At 41.6% G+C, this 19,185-nt stretch overlaps 1 protein-coding gene and 1 long non-coding RNA gene across 5 annotated transcripts in view; both read left to right on the top strand.

Moving 5' to 3' along the window:
- Window positions 1–550: 550 nt before the first annotated feature.
- Window positions 551–19,185, top strand: part of WDR26 (WD repeat domain 26) — a 36,131-nt gene continuing 17,496 nt past the window's right edge. The window contains exons 1-5 of one of the 4 annotated variants that reach the window (XM_081904018.1): window positions 556–1,091; window positions 2,889–2,988; window positions 3,201–3,257; window positions 17,082–17,129; window positions 18,656–18,792. In XM_081904018.1, coding sequence (XP_081760144.1) covers window positions 694–1,091; window positions 2,889–2,988; window positions 3,201–3,257; window positions 17,082–17,129; window positions 18,656–18,792 — 740 coding nt within the window. In that variant the 5' untranslated portion in view covers window positions 556–693. Of the gene's footprint in view, window positions 1,092–2,888; window positions 2,989–3,200; window positions 3,258–17,081; window positions 17,130–18,610; window positions 18,793–19,185 lie in introns of all 4 variants that reach the window. The other 3 variants (XM_081904019.1, XM_081904020.1, XM_081904021.1) reach the window with 3 other exon arrangements.
- On the top strand, window positions 13,194–16,009 carry LOC309366134. The gene is made up of 2 exons (XR_014166538.1): window positions 13,194–15,859; window positions 15,900–16,009. It is a non-coding gene; the product is annotated as an uncharacterized lncRNA (long non-coding RNA).

Here is a 19,185-nt window from a genome sequence, read left to right as displayed (position 1 = left end):
GGTGGTGCTGTGGAGGCCAGCCGGAGCCCCTCACGCCACTGGCCCTAGGCTGCCCCCTCTGCACTCTGCACCCCCAGAGCCTACCCCAGGCGGCGGCGGAAGTGAGTGTAGGGGGCAGTATAGGAATTTCCTGTGACGTCCCGGCCCGGACTCCATTAGGCTGCAGCTAGGCAGAGAAGCCACAAACCCAGCGGGCTAGTGGAGAGGAGTGGGCCGGGCGCCTGGGGCTGCCAGGCGGTGGGCTTCGGGCAGCGTTAGCTGGAGGGACCCTAGAGCGGGCGGCGGCGGCCGCTGCTGTCTGAGGGGCCTCGAGGAAGAGGGACCAGGGCTCTTCCCCCCCACCCCGCTCCTCACCCCCGCCACCTCCCCCACCCCACTCCCACCCCCGCCTCCCCTTCCTCACTCCCCCCCCCCCGGCTTCCCACCACGGCCGCTCTCGGCGAGGAAACTCTGGCCTCCGCTTCCTCCTCCTCCGACTCGGACACCGGCGGAGCCTCCCCGCCACCGCGGAAGAAAGCGCGGGCCTCCCCGGCGGCGGCGGCGGCGGCGGAGGGAGCAGGAGAGCCCGGGGCTTCCGCGGGCAGAGCAGGCCTCACCTCGTCCCCGTCCCCCTCGCTCTCCGCCGGGCTCGCCCCCCCTGCTGCCAACCCCCTCAGAGCCAGCGGCGGCGGCAGCAGTAGCAGCAGCAGCGCCATGCAGGCCAACGGGGCAGGAGGGGGTCAGCAGCAACAGCAGCAGCAACAACAACAGCCGCCGCCGCCGCCGCCGTCATCGTCGCAGGGTCCGGAGCTGGGCTGCCTCAGCGCCCAAAACGGCGAGGCCTCTTCGGGCTCGAGCGCCGGGGAGCAGCTCGCTCACGCCAACGGGCTTCTGCCGTCGGCCAACAACAACAACGGCGGGGGTGGCGGCGGCGGCGGCGGGCCGAGTGTCAACAACGGGGTTTCGGCCCCCGGGGGGTCCGCCGTCGAGATGGGGGGAGGCAGCGGCGTCGGGGTCGGCGGCAGCGCCCTGAAGAAGAAGAAGCGGCTCTCGCAGTCCGACGAGGACGTGATCCGGCTCATCGGGCAGCACCTCCACGGGCTGGGCCTCAAGTAAGTGGGGCAAGCTGAGGACGACAGTCTCCATTAATGCCCTTCCCAACTCAGCGCTATGTGGGGCGCGGAGTCTTCTGTGGGGTGCGGAAGTGGGCCCGAAATTTCACATACACACCGTTTTGGCTGACCCCATCTCCAGAAACCTCTGTTTTGGCTTTGGCTTTCTCGTTGTTGTTTGTGCTCCCCCCCCCCTTTTGAGTCACTGCGAGGCTCACGTTTGAGGGAGACCCAGCTCTTGGGGTGGGGTCGGGGGTATTGCTCTTGTAAAATGCCTTTTTATTTTTTATTTCCATCCAAATCTTTGAAAGGGGGGGAGGAGGATACAGAATAGACGAGGGTTTGTGCTGATGAGAATAATAGCCATGGCCGACTTGTTTATTTTAGGGCACATTATATGCCCAAGGGAGAGAATCCAACACTTTTGTGTGGCTGCCTTGGCCCATATTTATCCCAAGGAGGGGCACTTTTTGTCACAGATTATTCTGTCGCAGTTTAATATCAAAGAGAGAGATGGGGGGAGAGAAGATAAATCCAGGGAATGAAGGGATGAAGGCAGTGAAACTGGGGCCTATTTTTTCAGGCCTAGTCCTGTGTGGACTTCCTACTCGGAGAACAGGTAGATTCTTCTGTCAACTATGACAGTACCAAGGCCCAAGAACATAGTAATAAAGGTGAATTGGTGCAAAGATGGTACAGATAAAATAGCATTTTCAACACAACAGTGTACGGAAATCTTTGTCTATAGTCTTAAAACAAGTATGTTGAGTTAAAAAAGCAAACCAGTATATCAAAATACTTATGTTTGTACAGTCTCTGTCGTTGGCTAGGTGTTAAAATGAACAGTATGTTTAAAATGTAATTTGGATATAACTATGTCTAATGTAGTCTTTGAATATACTCTGTGTGTAAGTACTTCAGAAAATTAATGTCAAATGTGTTGACTCTTCTGTTGCTTGCAGCACTGCAGTACTTTGAGCTGAGTAATAGGCATGCAGCTGGGGTGGGGGAGGGTGAAAAGCAAATAAATGCAGGACATCAGCAGTTGGATTAACAAAACAAACTTAACAATAGTACAATATAACAGCAGCTAGAGAATATTGAGATGTGGATGTGTAGGAATATGTACTATAGGAAAATTATGGCCCCTTGTATGCCAAGAGCTTGTGTTATTGTGGGAATGGATTGGTTTTAATTAACTCGGTGCTTGAAACAAGCACACCACTGAAATAGGGCAAGTTTACAGCAGCAGGTGACAACTCGTGACTGTTCATAGACTACACCATAGTAAATGCGCTATTTTTAGTTTAAAATGTGAAGGGGAGGGTTGTAGGTTATAGGAAGTCTATTTTATTAAGATCCCAGCCTAATGGACAACTGACTTGAAGGCAGATGATATATTGGTAGGGAATAACACTGTTCTCGCTGCATCAACAAAATTCCAGTTGCTATAGGTAGTTCTAATCACATTATAATCTAATGTCAATGTTTGTGTTTTCATATGAATAACATGCTAAAACAGTGTGTTTTTATGGAGCCATGTTTTTCTTGATCATCAAAATAGTTGAGGAAAAATAACTTTGTATTTGTGAAGTTTATACTCCATATGTAACTTGTGGATCTGAGGGCACAAGTTTGTTTGCTGGAATTCATTAGAACACATTCCAGCATCTTATTTTTCTTAAGGTGGAACATATTTTTAAAAACAATATTTTGGATTTATGGCTACATGGATGGCTTCACTGTAAGAATAAGACTGGTCAGCTTTTTTTAAAATACTGTACCTCTCTCCTGCAGCCAGACTGTTGATCTTCTAATGCAAGAGTCAGGATGTCGTTTAGAACATCCTTCTGCTACCAAATTCCGCAATCATGTCATGGAAGGAGAATGGGATAAGGTAATGGAAGAGGCATGCAACTGCCTAATTATCACTAGAACTGCAATCCTATACACAGTTACTTGAGAGTAAATCCATTGAACTTAGTGAGATTTAACTTTGAATAAGCTTCCATAGGTCTGAGTTGCAGATTTGTTGGTTGGTGCTGTTCATAATCCTTGGTTTATCTCTTTTTTTCTCTCCCTTTCTATTTTAAAAACTGCTACTTGTAGGCTGAGAACGACCTGAATGAACTCAAGCCTTTAGTGCACTCTCCTCATGCAATTGTGGTAAGAGAGATTTTGAATTGTTTGATATAGTTTAGTTTATTTGTAGTAATACTATGCCTCCCTCTCCCCCCAGATTTGTGTTGGGGTACACATGTGTCTTAATAAAATAAGTATATACACCAGCCTACCTGATATTTGTAATGAAAAGCCTAAAAAAATTAAAGTGTCATGTCTCTCTCATGTCATGAGTGTATTTGAACATCCTGCAGCAATGTGGGCATAGATATATAAGTATCTCTTGTAAGTCACTGATGAGAAATGTATACATTTTTGTGTTCAACTCTTTAATCTGTTCTTGAGTGAAATTGTTCTGAGTATGCCTTTCAGGGGATGATATATGGTCTCTGTGAAGTGGCATATTTGAATAAACATTAGTGAAATGCAATGACTGACAGCAAACAGTACTCTTTTCAGCTGACTTTTGCATTTATGTAGCTGTCTAGAACTTGGGTCATTCTCTGTAGTTTTCTGTTTAATTAAAACAAGGCCGTCTTCTGATCATTTCATTGAGATGATATAGCTCAAATTTATACATTGGAACTAAAACAATTGTGTGCGCACACACACAAAATAAGGGAGACAATGTATTGTGTTTACGAGAAGCATGAAATACTCTCTTAACCACTCCTATCACCCAAACTCTTCTGTACTGAGGGTTGCATGCATCTAAGTCATACTCTGAGTAGACCCATTCAAATAAATTCAAATTAGTAATGTAATGTAAGTACTTTGATTTCAGGGGCTTTCCCTCAGAGTATGGTTCAGTTGGATGCAACCCTGATTTTTTTCATACATTCAGCTGCCCTGTCATTATAGTGGTGTATTTTTCCTCTTATTCAAGTGGAAAATACAGCATTACTACAAAAGTGACTATGAAAACAGTGAGGAATTGGTTGATGTTGGTTTAGCTTTCTTCTGGTTGATTTATTTGTTGTCAAAAGGATATTTTCCTGTTCTCTCTTCCCTTCCCCCATCAGACAGGAAATGAAGTATGGAAAAACAGATGTTTTGTTAAACTTCAGTTGCTGCCTGAAAGTATTTGTATCTTGTTCTTTTTAATCAAATCAAAGTCTAATCATGCATAAACTTTTCCTCTCAGACAAGTAGAGCTGTGTTACTTTAAGAATGGACAGCTGATAATATGATAGCACTTAGATAATATAACCAAACAGAACAAACAAATGCTATAAAGTGCAAGAGTTGTGTAGGAATAAATAATGTAACTGAGGTGAATATAAATTGAGGTAAAATCTTGTGCTTTTATTGAGGACATTGCATAGAAGTGGACTGGCATTCTTTTGAGTATTACATTTATTGGAGCAAGGAGTGTTTTCACCATTAATATATCAAAAAAGCAATTTTGGGAGAGTGTATTGAAGTAATTGGGAGAGGCTGGTATTTCCATTTATGTACAAATGTAGATAAAATGAATAAGAAATACATTAATACATTTTTATTTTTTTAATTAAAAGACCTGTACTGTAGTACCTTTGTCCCCTTCAGATTTCTGAGAATGAAAACCAGAGTATTTTTCCTAGAAAATAGGTGTTTGCCTTTATATTTTGAACAACTGGTTTCTCATTAGAACACACAACAGAAAGACATTTAATTTATTGGGATTTCAACTGATGCCTCTGGTGATATTTTATGGGTCTTTTTTGGGGGGGGGGAATCCATAGGTGTTAAGACGAGAGAGAGAGAAGTTAAGGGGTGGAATACTTCTCACCATAGGTGTTTCTTTGTAATAGAAGACCCAAAAGATATACATGACTAAGTCTTTATATTTGGATTATAGTTTGGTAAATCCAATTTAAAACTATGTATCTGCTAGATGCAGGCAACAGGGGTGAAACTGCTAAAGTAGCTGTTTTAGCAAATGCTGCAGTTAGACAACGTTATGGTCTTTTTTGATAATATATAGTATATTGCTTTCATGATGACACATTTTTATTTTACATTGTGCCATCACTTTTCCTTTTGAATACAACTTCTGTGTTGCTTATTTGTTCTGACAGCTAAGCTTTCACAATAAATTGAAATATGAAATAACTATGAGAAGCATATAACTTACAAATGGGAGAGATGCTCCAGGTACCTCAAAACGTTGATAAAAGAATCTATGAATTTGGAATGTGTTTTCGAGCTGGACCTTTCTTTGAACAGTCCTACTATATAATTGCTGGTGAATCAAAATAAGAATTAATATGGGAAGATGTATAGTAAACTTTATTTAAAAAGCAGTATTTAGGAGCTGTATTCTTTTTCTCCTATATTAAATTTGTACACACCTCATCTAGAAGACTATAGATTATATATTTCAAAATATAAAAGAAAAATGAATGATGAAGTATGAACTCCTCCTGCAAGCAAAGTTAGCATCAGAGCCTGTGTGTGCGCACGCACATGCACATGCATAGGTGCTACATGTATACACTCACAATATTTTCAAAAGATGTTTAGGGCTGGGCGATAGTAGATCTTCAGGAAAGGAATCCTAAATTAGAGCAATTACAGAGAAATCCCCTGTATATGCAAACAAATCTGATAATAAACAATAAGGTATCATGATGGTTAATAGCTTGACCTTTCAAGCTAACAATCTCATGTGAGATTGGGAAAATTTTATATTGCAGTTATATTGGGTCAAGCTGCTTAGGGCTCTGCAGCCTGATTCTGTGGGTGGTTCTTTAGAAATAAGTCCTTTTGAGTTCAATAGAACTTTCTCAAAGTAAGTGCACGTAGCACAGCAGTCTTAAATGTTTAGTAAATTATGCCAGAAGTTACTAGGGTTTACTTCATATCTTCCACTTTTTAGGTTGACGCCAAAAATGTGTGAATGTATTTATTATACAATGGAATTCAAACATACAGGTACATTTATTGGGGCTCTAAAGGCCAACATAGATATTATTATTAATAATAATATTTATTACCCTCTCTTCACTAGTAGGCCTCTAGGCAGCTTACAGTTTAAAATTCTAAAAGCTATCCAGGCTGTAGACTTAAGTGACCAAGGGAGACTGAATTGTTGTCAGTGAAGTGTGTCTCTCCTTCTTCTCCACACCACCTCATTTGTACTATCTGCCAACGGTGGTCATTACAGCTTTGTGTAGATTCTTTTTCATTTGGCTTGCTAACATCCAGTATCATGAAGAGAGCCATCCCAGAGCAAGCAATCAGGCCAACATCCTATTTCTAACAGTTGCCAGCCAGAACTCCCTGGACAGTATAATAGTGAGAATGAATACAGCAGTCGTCCTCCTGCTAAACATTCAAAGTATCTGGTATTTAGATGTATACTACTCTCTGTGTGTGTTTTCAGATTGCAGGTTTTGAGTGGGGTGCCCATGAATTGGCTGATGTTCATAACCTGTGACATCGTGTATTCAAATCAATTTGCCCAGTTACCTTGCAGGAGGCTACTTGGAAAGCTTCTAAGGGGATAATTAATAGTCCTTTCACCTTCTTACATGTTCTTATAAAAATGAAAAGAAAATGGAACACTTGAGCAGCATCACAGCACTAATCAGACCCCATAGTCATGTCAGCAGTGATCACTTGGTATCAAAGGCTACAGAAAGGACTAACAAGATTGATGGGGTTCCATTTCTCCTCTTGATCTCTAAGCAAAGCAGTGCTTATCATTCACTCTAGTGTTTGTCATACCCAGGCTGAATGGTGGATTGGGAGAGACTCCAGAAAAAATGATAGCTCTTTCCATTTGTCTTTTTGGATTAGCTCAGTGACCACCTGTTCAACAAATGACTTTGAAAAGGAAGACTGCAGAGAGGGCAATACATGGATCAAGAATCTAGAATTAATCAGCTAGGATGATCATGGGTCTATATCTAGTCACCTATATATATGCCCCAGTACATCTTCTAGTGATAGAAAATATTATCTGAAGTTTAATAACTTCCTCTGTTTCTCTGAATAGTTATTTTAATATTTTGTTTTAAATCCTATTTTGCTGTTGGAAACAGGATTAATCCAATATGTAGACCATTGAAATTATTGACTCAGACTAACATATTCAGACTATTCTGAATATGACTTACTTGGATGCTACTTGATGGATATGGCATGGCAGAAAAGGGGTAAAGTAGCCATCTGTGTTCATCATTTTCAATGTTGTATTAAGTATCGTATATTATTTAGCATATATGCCCCTGAGGTTGATCATTGCTATCTGTGGATTTAACATGGATAACTACTACTTGCCCATAGCCACCTCATGAGTCTATGCCTGATTTGGATATTCAGTTATACTACTTTGATACAAATCTATTAATTGGATTGCAATAACAAAATAGAAAATGCATCATTCTTATATTAAGATGTTACTGATACAATATTGATAATATCTTAATTCTATTCCAATCCACCATTAATAATCTTTCAGATATAATTTAATAATTATCGTAAATTAAATAATTTCTTCTGAAAGACATTGTGCTTTATTGTGTATAAAACTAATAAACTTGTAATCAATGCTGAACAGTCTCCAAGTGTATATAGGGTATAGTGTGTTTCAGGGATGTAGGAGACTAGTTCCAAGCCAAATTTAGGTGGCGACATAAGTCCTGTGCTGCTTGCTCATTTACACATTATTGTAGCGGCTATTCTTCATGTTCTATAGTCTTCGAGTGTGAAGTGAAGTGAACTACACTAGAAGAGAAGTCATTGGGACAGCCACAGGTTTCTGACCCTTGACATATGCTGCTTCCTGTGCATGGTGACAGTATTGGGAGAGATTCTGTAATGGGTGTGCCGACAAATGCAGTGGCATATTAGGTTGGATTACCCTCATTCTTTCCAGACTTTTTACTTCCTTGATGAATGGCTATAATTATAATGAATATTGGGGAGGCATGCACTTTCATGCCTCACCTGCCATCAGATTTTGAAATGGGAATATTATTGGCTGTTTCCACTTCCTCCAGGTTATTTTTATTTGAGGGCCTGCAATAAGAGCACCAATTTCTGTTTTATTGCTGAAATCTTCATGAGAGTTTGAGTTTTGTATTCCTGTTTTGAAGTTGAGCTTTGGATGTGGGAGGTGTTTGTCTTAATTTTGAAAAACAGGGTTTCTGTGTGCTGTGGGATAAAGCCTACATTTTAAAATTCCTTATTCTAGAAAGGGTAACATCTTGAGGGTCAACATGGTACCCTTCAGATGTTGGTGTATTGCAGTCTCCATCTTCCCTGACGATTGGCCATGCTATTCTGAACTGATGGCCTCTAATAACATCTGGAGAGCACCACATTGGCTATCCCTGCTGTAGAAGGTTACTTAGCACATGTGGACTAAAGGGGGGCTGTGTTGTCCTTGTATGCATTTCATTTGTTTCAACCTTGATTTGACACTTGTTCATGGATGCTTTAGTTGAGATTCCTGCATTGCTCGGGGTTGGAGTAGATGACCCCCAGAGTCCCTTCCAACTCGGTAATTCTATTATTCTATGTAACTATTTACAGGCTGAAGTGTGGTGTAGTAGTTAAGAGCGATGGTCTCGTAATCTGGGGAACCGGGTTCGCGTCTCCGCTCCTCCGCATGCAGCTGCTGGGTGACCTTGGGCCAGTCACATTACTTTGAAGTCTCTCAGCCCCACTCACCTCACAGAGTGTTTGTTGTGGGGGAGGAAGGGAAAGGAGAATGTTAGCCGCTTTGAGACTCCTTAAAGGGAGTTAAAGGCGAGATATCAAATCCAAGCTCTTCTTCTTCTTCTTTTTAGAGACTAAAGTTGTAATTGCCAAGAGATAATTTTAAAAGTATGCGTACCATTTGGCACATACCTCTTTCTGATTCATGCTTACAGAACAAGTTTTAAAAATTCCCTGGGAACCTATAGGCATCTTTAGGCCCTGACAGCACGCTATTCAGTGTACACAAGGCTTTAAAAATGGTTGATATGTATCCATATTTTAAAAAATTATTAGTTTCTCAATTATTAGGGAACCATAGGCAATTTACAGAATTCAGTAATATATCTAACTAAAGGCAGGGCAAATAAAACATAACCATATTAAATAATACCCAGTCTGGAATGGTAATCATATTTCTGTAGATGGTATGGGGCGAGGTACCTGTAAATCTGTAACTAAACTATTTGAAATAAAATTCCAGGAAAATACAGTGGTACCTCGGGATGCGAACGGGATCTGTTCCGGAGCCACGTTCGCATCCTGAATGGAACGTAAGACACGATGGCGTGCATGCGTGCGCGGGTCACGTTTTGCCACTTCCGCGCATGCACGTGATGTCATTTTGAACGTCTGCGCATGCGCGAGCGGTGAAACCCAGAAGTAATGCACTCCGTTACTTCTGGGTTGCCGCAGAGCGCAACCCGAAAGCGCTCAACCTGAGGTATGACTGTACTGTATCTCTGGGGCCAGCTGAAGGATGCATGGAAAGGCGGTGGCTGCACTACTGCACACATCAGCTGTTAGGAGGGGAGCCTGAGGAGCCTAAACAAAGCCCTGCTGCATTTCCAGTCTCTTCGAGGTTTCCTCTGTTCCATTGATGTCCTGCACCAGGCTCCAGGGAGGGTCTCCTTGCGAGCCACGAGGACTTTCCATCTCTCTCCCACCATTTCCAGGTTTGAATCAGATTATTTATTTCCCAGTGCCGTGTGTCTATGATGCAGTTGCGTGTGAGTTGATCATGTCTAAATGGGAGGGCACCTGTATTCAATTTTGAATAATCACTTCTGAATTCACACAAGTGCATGTATATTGTGTATGTGGAATCATTTTAACCAGGTTAATCAAGGATGTTTAATTTTTGAAGAGAGACTCTACTGTTCTGGAATGAAGGGTGGAGCTCTTTCTGCCAGCAAAGGAAATGGGGGAGAGGATACAGTTAGTGACAACTGTATCATTCCAGTTTGAAGAACCAGAACAAATGCCCTTCGACTCACACAGGAGTCAGTCAGAGGTAGGGAGTTGTAGAGTGAGCTGTGTGATGACATTAGCCACTGGCTGTCCCTTTGGAATGCAACCATATGAGGCCTTCCCATGAGTCAGCTGATGAATTTGAATTTATATAATGAAATCAAGTTTCTCTTTCCTCATAGAAATTCAGATACAGTCATACCTCGGGTTACAGACGCTTCAGGTTGCTTTTTTGGGGGTTTCGGACCTGCCAAGACCTGGAAGTACCGGGTTACTTCCAGGTTTTGGCAGTCGCGCATGTGCAGACGCGCCGAATCGCAACCCATGTGTGCGCAGACGCACCGCTGCGGGTTGCGAACGTGCATCCTGCACAGATCACGTTCACAACCCGAGCATCCACTGTATTTCCTGACTTACCGCATTTTTCGCCCCATAGGACGCACCAGCCCATAGGATGCACCTAGTTTTTTTGGGGAAAAATAAAGGGGGGAATTATTTTCCCCCCCCCAGGTGCTCTGCGCTAATCCTGAAGCTTGGGCGTGCGGAGCTCAGCGTGCCCCAAGCTTCTGGGTGCCGACAAGGTCTCTGCTAGCCCTGGGAGAGCCCCGCAGCTCTCCCACGGCGAGCGGAGCGCTGCGCTAATCCCGAAGCTTGGGGCGTGCGGAGCTCAGCGCGCCCCTTCATTTTTTAAGGGGGAAAAGTGCGTCCTATAGGGCGAAAAATACGGTAACATACACACAAATGGCTTGCTTTATACATATGTTTGTAAATAAACACTTTTATATGGGCACAAAGCCAAATTCAAAACTTCTGTTTGCATAATTGCCATTACTTTTTCACCACTGGAATATTAATGATTCCTTGCCTTGTACAAAGAGTCTTAAGGAGAAAAAGAAATAATACAATTCAGAAATACATGAACAATAAACAAAGTAATAAACTAAAACACTGCAAATGAACATAATTTGCCATTAATTTGATTTGAATTAATTTTATAATGAAATGATTCTAGAATGTTGTATTATTTTATTGTTGTTAGCTGCCCTGAGCCCGGCTTCGGCTGGGGAGGGGGGATATAAATAAAAAAATATTATTATTTATTATTATTATATGATGGTTTTCAGTACAGTGATAAAACCCCCACCTTCAAAAACGTGTACTAAATAATTCCTTTTCAATAATGGCAATATTTGTTAAGAATCAAATATTTAGGATATAAGATGTTAATGTCGGCACCTGGTTTGTCTCTTTGGGGGGTTAGCACTTGCCACTCTCTGAATGTCTAAGGGAAGGTGCACTCTGAGAAAGGCCTCTGAAGCTGATCTCTGAGTCTGGGTAGCTCATATGAGATGAGGTGTTCAGCAAGCAGTGTAAGGCTTTGAAGGTTAAAGCCAACCGTTTACATTGGTCCTGGGAATGTATTTGGAGCCAGTACACGTGGTCCAGAATTTATTACTGCCCAGAGACAGGAGATCAATAGTGGAATTAAAAGATTTCTGTTTGGCTTACTCTCAGGACATGCAAGGATACGAAGCAAAAACATTCAATGGCAGATCAGGTATCTGGATTTTTAAAAAAATAAGAACTGCCAGTAGCTAGGGAGTGCAATGTTGTTTCCATGTGTTGGGAAGCAAACTATACTAGACCTTTGCTGGTGCTACAGCTGTGATCTCATTAAAGAAATCTTAGTTAATTTTAAGTGTTGATTGAGCAATTAATTAAATCTGCATATGAGAAAAAACACAATAGTTCTAAAGCAGGTGCATTTTTTTAAGGTGATGCACACATTTTATGTAGCAGTAATATTTTTTAAAAAAATTAAAAATCAGATTTTTTTAAAAAAATGTTAACCAGGACACTTTTTAGTCTATCAAAATCTGCCTGTCAATTTCTCCTACTAATTGAAACAATAAATGTTGCAACTCTCATTAATCTAAAAATATTCATGGTTCATAGCTTGTACAATGATAAAATCCATTTTATATGACTTTTTGTGTTAAAACTGACTTCTGATTTGTTCTCTTTCATACAAGAGGGTTATGGGTGTAATTTTTAGCAATTAATCAGTGTGAAGATGCCTTACGTTTGCATATAAAATCTTTCCTTCTAATCAGTTTTATTTGTTTTGCTTTTTAAAAAAGAATTCTATCTTACCTCTTGCACTTCATTTGTCTATGTATTCTCTAACTTCAAACTTTGTGGTTAGAATCCTAGCAGCCTATACTGTTTTAAGCCTTTCTCATTTTGTGACTTTCTCCCCCCTCCCCATTGCACCCTCCGCTGTCTTGAGTTTGAATCACATATCAGGCCTTGTCTCAGTCTTGGACTTTGCTCCCTTGTGTTGTGCTGCTGCGCCCCCATTTCCACCTTGATAAATGAGATCATTTGTACATGTCGCTGCAATAATTGCATATTCCTCCCCTGTTTACTTTGTACTTGTTTTAATTGTGACATTCCTCCATTTCCTTCCCTTTCTTCTGTAGTTTATTTAGTAAAAAAAAGTCACAGTCAAAACAAGTACTGGTTACATTGAAATCATAAAATAAAACCACAGAACAAGCAATGACAAGATAACAAAACAGCAAAGAACAGCAGTCCACAATCTGTTGTCTCTTTTGTGGTGTTCTGAAATGCTAGGGGTGTGCAAAAATTAGATATTACACATTTCAGTGAGTATCTTAAAGGAAAGGATATCTGCTTGGATTGAATTTGACTTTATGGAGGCAGGAATAGTATCTTGAAAAATTACTTCAATATTATAAAAGGATGATAGGAGACTGAGTGTAAGGTAAAGGACAATGCAGTGTGTGTGTGTGTGTGTGTGTGTGTGTGTGTGTGTGTGTGTTTTATCTCTCTCTCTCTCTCTCTCTCTCTCTCTCTCTCTCACACACACACACACACACACACACACACACACCAAGCCTACCTGTGATTTACCAGTGGTAGAAAGCAAGCCTGCACTGTTGAAGGGGACATTTTTAATGAATATTCTAAAATGGGGTGTCAAACCTGTCTGGTTGTCATACCTAGACACCTCTAAACATGAAAGATACTCCACTTGATACCAGACATAAGGAGGCTGGTTATTTGTGTACATGCTCTGTGGGTATTTACATTTCCAAGATTGAGCTTTGACATTGAAATAGGATCTAATGCTATGGATCCTGATTCAGAATATACCCTTATTTTTGTCCATGTGGCTGAAATAATTAGTTCAGTTTTAAGGGAAGAAGTGGTTTGGAGTTTGAGAGTCTGCATGATGGTGGTTCTTGAAGTGGGTGTTCCCTTTCATTTTAACGGTGTGTATATTTGATTTTCAGCAATACGGCATATGTATGTTAGCCTAAATGCCCATACATTCAAGAACCTATGCCATATGTTATGGTTTAACTTGTACATGAGAAGTTTAACTCTTTATATCACCAGCTGTTCCTTGAATAGAAGGAACCCTTCTGTCTTTAGAATAAACTGATTCTGTATTTTTCTCACTGTGATACACATAAGACATAAAGCAAACAGTGGGATGTTTTGTTTTTAATGTAAAGGTTATGTGTCTGGTGATGTTAACACAACAAAGTATGTAAGGTGGAGCCTTTTTGTTTTTACTGATTCAGGAACTAAACAAAACTCTTGCATAAAGTTCTGCAGTTTCATCATCAAGGGCCATAGTGTAAACAATGTGGGAGTTGAAAGGCAAATGATCATAAGTTTATGGGCTGCCAAAGTAAGGATGACATTAGTTAGCATTGATCAAATATGCAATTGTCTTTAATCTGGGGTCATTATGATTCTTGCAGGTTTGAAGTAAAAACTGAGGTCACCATTTCATTTTTAAAATAATTAGTTGCTAGTAGGATACAATTGGTGGCTTTGTAAATAGAAAGAATAATAGCAAATTACATTGTTGGCTTAATAGTTAAATTCTGCTTTGTTTCATTGAATTATTGAAATACTGATAATTCCTTTTTATGTTAGTATATCATAAAAATAAGCATGCAATCTTCCTGTGAGTATATCACAATCACTTGACAATCTGAAGGATTTAGGGAAGTTTTTAATGACTGATGTTTTAATGTATTTTTAATCTTTTGTTGGAAGCCACCCAGAGTGGCTGGGGAAACCCATCCAGATGGGCGAGGTAGAAATAAATTATTATTATTATTACTACTACTACTACTACTACTACTACTACTACTACTACAATAGGTGAGCAGACCTACAGGAAGACTAAGCAAAGAGGGACTGGCTGGCCCTTTCTGGTTTTTCTCCCAGACAGCAAGACAGAGAGAGGGAGGGGGAGTTTTGCCTTCATCATTTTGTTTGTCCTGTTACATATCTGCCCGCAGGTAAGAGAGTGTTTGTACTGATTGCAGTGAGTAGTACTGCTTGATTGCTGGCTGAGTGCATGCAGCTAGGGGGTGGTTCTTAGCCTGCCTTATTGTGGCAGATTCTTGCCACATGTGGTGCGGTTGTCCCCAAATGGACATAAAAGGAATCTCTCTCCCCTTTAGGTTATCACTGAGGGGAGGGGGTATCTCCTGTCAATCAGGATATGAAATTGTAGGCCGTGCACTGTGGGAGACAGGCATGTGACCACTACCCAGGGTGAGAGCCTGGGAGAGTGGAGGTTTGGCTTGGTGGGTTCCCCCTGAGAGCCAAAGAGAGAGATGGTGAAATTACTGTCTTTCATTTAACAGTAGAATATGCCTTCAGCTGGGCCTTTGTTTATTACCTGTAGCCCTAACCTCAAAGCTGTATAGTGTGATATTGGATGGTAGTGCTAGAAGGTGTTGGGGGGGGAGGTAATAGGGAGTTACAAAGATATTGTCCCAGTTTCAGAAATGGTGTTTGGCAGGGGAAGGTATAGTTGTAGTGGAGTGGCTGACCACATTCTGGGATGGAGACCTAGGAGTTTGGTTTGTAGAGCCTTCTGGTGTGGTGGTGCTGTTCTTATATGCCAGGTCCATCATTAATAAGGCCATGTTCATCCACAACTTGATCATGGATAATCAAGGGATGGCTTGAATGCATTACCAAGACTTGAGTCATGGCCAACAAGCTCCCCCATTCAATTCAGCTATCCCCACCTGGGTACTCAGTACAGCAGCACGATAGAGCTGAGGATTGAGGAAGGTGTTGCTATTGTTCATAGAAGCATGATTTCCTTTACCAGAAAACATCTTTATCTTGAGATAGGCTTAAAGGTTATGTACTTAGTGTTGGGCCAGAGCAGGGGTCAGCAACTTTTTTCAGCTGTGGGCCGGTCCACTGTCCCTCAGACCTTGTGGGGGGCCGGACTGTATTTTGGAGGGGGGGAAATGAACAAATTCCTATGCCCCACAAATAACCCAGAGATGCATTTTAAATAAAAGCACACATTCTACTCATGTAAAAACATGCTGATTCCTGGGCTGGATTGAGAAGGCGATTGGGCCACATCCGGCCCCTGGGCCTTAGGTTGCCTACCACTGGGCCAGAGAGACAGACTGGGGATGTTGCTGATCTGTCAACCAGTGGCATCCCAAAACAAGGTGATCTGTGGTATGATGGTGTTGGTGGATTGCAGGACATTAGTCCTGCATAACTTTAGTATCCATTCAGAGGCGGCTGTTGGACTGGCTCAGATCTTCAAAGCCTTCATGACAACCATGGAGCTGTCTCAAATACTCAGTAGTCAAACTCATTGGGAAAGGCACACCCTTGATGTAGTCTTTACCCCACATGATGTGAGGGCTGAACTGGAGATAGTTTGTTTACACATACAGCTTTATGGCGGTCCATAGACCCAAAGATAGTGGGGATCAGTGCACTCCCTTGCAATGCATTTCACCAGCTAATGATGAAGCCTGGAATAGTAGTGGCACATTCCTCCGTTAGGGTGGTGGGCCCATTTGGATGGCCCTCCCTTGGAGATGGATGGAACTTGATGGGTTCCAGCAGAGAAAACTGGTGATCCTGTTGGAGCCCTGGTCTTGCTATGAAATCACGAGATAAAATCATTCACGTACCTACTTTGACCAACTGGCTGCACGTTTTGAGGATAAAGTCGCTCAACTTCAGAGTGACCTTGACTGTGCAATTATTGCAGTTCCAGATGAAGTATCCAGTAGCACTGTCAGTGATGTGTTGTGGGATTGGTTTCAGCTTATGCAGTCAGAGGACATGGATAAAGTGCTTGCAGCTATACGCCTGACCCCTGTGCCTTTTTGACCCCTGTCCCACCTGGCTTATTAAACCTAGCAGAGGAAGTTTGACTGCTTGGGTCCAGAGCATGGTTAATACTTTGTTGCATATAAGGAAGTGTTGCCTTTTGCCTTAAAAGAGGCAGTGGTACAGCCTCTCCTAAAGGAACCAGCCCTGGATCCCTTGGACTGGAAGAACTATCAACTAGTTGCAAATAACCCTTTCTTGGGGAATATAGTTGCGAGAGTTGTGGTGGGGCAGCTGCAAGCATTCTTGGATGATGGAGATTATTTAAATTCGTTTCAATCTAGGTGCAATCTTGCTGCTGTTTCTTGATATCTCCATGGCTTTCAGTACCATTGATTATGGTATCGTCATGGACCAGCTCTATGGATTGGGAATCGGGGGCACTGTGTCACAGTGATTCTGGTCCAACCTATGGGACCAGGTCCAGAGAGTAGTACTGGGAGAGTGCTTTTTGATCCCCAGGTACACTAATATATACATGAAGCTGCTGGGAGCGGTCAAAAGTTTTAGGGCAAGGTGCTTTTCATTGCACTGATGATACCTGGCTCTATTTCTCCATAACATCTGAATCAAGAGAGGCTGTGTCTGGTACCTGGATGCAATGGTGGTATAGATGACAAAAAATATGCTGAGCTTGTATCCTTGTAAGACAGACAATGTGAGTGAGTGGGTCCCATGTCTGGAAAATGTATTATATTTGTTACGTCACTTTTCTCACAGGGGGAACCAACGCAACTTAAATGGGATTACACTCCTCTGAAGGAACAGGTATGCAGTTTGGGAGTGGTTCTGGATCCAGCTACTAGGTCACCTTCAAAGCATTGCCATTAGTATATAATGCCCTTAACAGTTTGGGACCAGTTTACTTGCCTAACCCATATATGCACTCATATCTCTTCAGTCTGCAGAACTGGCAGTGTTAACTGGTGCCACATAATACTCATTCCACACTTAGAAAAAATTGATCTTTTAGTATGATAGCACTTACCATTTGGAGTTCCCTCTCTATTGACATCAGGCAGACGCCTTCACTATAGTCTTTTTGGCGCCTGCTTAAAAAATAAAAACCATTCTTGTTTAGACAGGCCCATCCAGACATGTAGAAGTTACATTTTTTTTTCTAACTACTATTGATTTTTATAATCTTCTGAATGTTTTAAAATACCTGTTCCTAACTGTTTTCTATTTTGATGTTTCATTGTATATGTTTTTGTAAACCACTTAGAGATTTTCTTACAATCTAATGATGTATAAATTTCTTTAAATAATGGAAGTTTGAATAAAAAGAACAAGAAACTGTAATGAATTGTTTCCAACAACTTAAAACACAAACAGATATTCAAAAATTGATGCTTATCACTCCTGGTATCAAAGCCTAAGTATACGTAACAGAATAAACTCCTTTGTCCCTCATGCCTCATGTTCCCCACTCCTTGCCCCTGGGTCAAAAGTATAATTCAGCAGTTCTTCTGAGCTGAGGCTTTTTTGGGGCATGGGGGAGGACATTGTTTGCCACCAGGTGAGAGACAGGCACAATACATTGCCATGCCATGCTACGAATAATATACTACTGCCACTTGAGCTTTCGATAATCTGTGCCAAATATTTTTCTCCTTCCTTCCCCCTTACCTTAAATTCATGAATTTGTTATGTTGGTCATGGCTATCAATGAGAGGTCCAATTTTTAAAATATATGAAGGTAACATTGCCAATGAAGGTGCATATATTTCCCATGGACATGCCTGCTAAGTGAGTTCTGAATGTAGAGAGTAGATAATCTTTGCTTTCCATGAAGACCAAAATATATACATCAAGTTAAGCCTGGTCTGTGCTTTGTTTTGCAGACAAGCAATGTTTGCTTTTGCATGTAATATATTTGGAGGTCCTACATGCTCTGTATAAATCTAGTTTCTGGGCAGATCCCTACTGGCCTGGTGTTCTGTAGTGTCATTGTACCTAGAGTGATATCAGGGGGCGGGATTCCCATCCCTAGCTTAATAGGATTGCTTGAGACTACGGGTACTTGGTATAGGAAACTGGAGGAAGATTGAGAAGATAATTTGGGGTTCCATCAAGTGTGTATTCTTGCAGCTTGATGACTTATAATAAACAGCACAAATCAGTGTGTCTTGCAAATGCTAAAAGGCTGTTCAAAGCATTCCTATGTCATGAGAGCAAATGTATTGAAAAGGCAAATTGGAATGGTGTATACTCCCTTGTTTAGGCTCAAATGTTTTCTGAAATTTCAGTCATCCTTTTCTCCCCACCTGACCTGCTGCTTTCTGTCATGTCAGAGGATGAAGTTTTTGCTGCTGCAGCAAAAGTACCTAGAGTATCTTGAGGATGGTAAGGTTCTGGAGGCACTTCAAGTTCTGCGTTGTGAGTTGACACCACTGAAATACAACACAGAGCGCATTCACATTCTCAGTGGGTAAGTACTTAGGGTTGCAATCACATGTTTACTCAAGAGTAAATCCCATTGAACTAAATAACTTTTGACTTGAATTGCATAAGATCCTACTACCTGTTTTACACCAGTGCTAGTGTTTTCTGGGATTCCTGAAGCAGAGGCATGCCAAAAGGATATGATTCTACATTGTTGAATATATCTCAATAGTAAACTTATTATCCAAGTATTGATCCTTGCATAACTGAAATGGCATCTCCCACATACAAGAGGCTGAGAGGAACGTCCATATTTGCAGAAGTGTCAAAGAAACTTATTTTCTCTAAACGAAAGGTGAAACATTCAAACAGCTCTCTGAGGACTGAGCATGCTCAGTCTGCACAAAATGCTAATTGATGAGGTGAAAGAAACAGAAAA

This window comes from Podarcis melisellensis (assembly GCF_964234715.1).
Source record: "Podarcis melisellensis genome assembly, chromosome: 3".
Lineage (NCBI taxonomy): Eukaryota > Metazoa > Chordata > Lepidosauria > Squamata > Lacertidae > Podarcis > Podarcis melisellensis.
The sequence above is the reverse complement of the archived record's forward strand: the minus strand, read 5'-3'. Positions and strand labels throughout refer to the sequence as shown.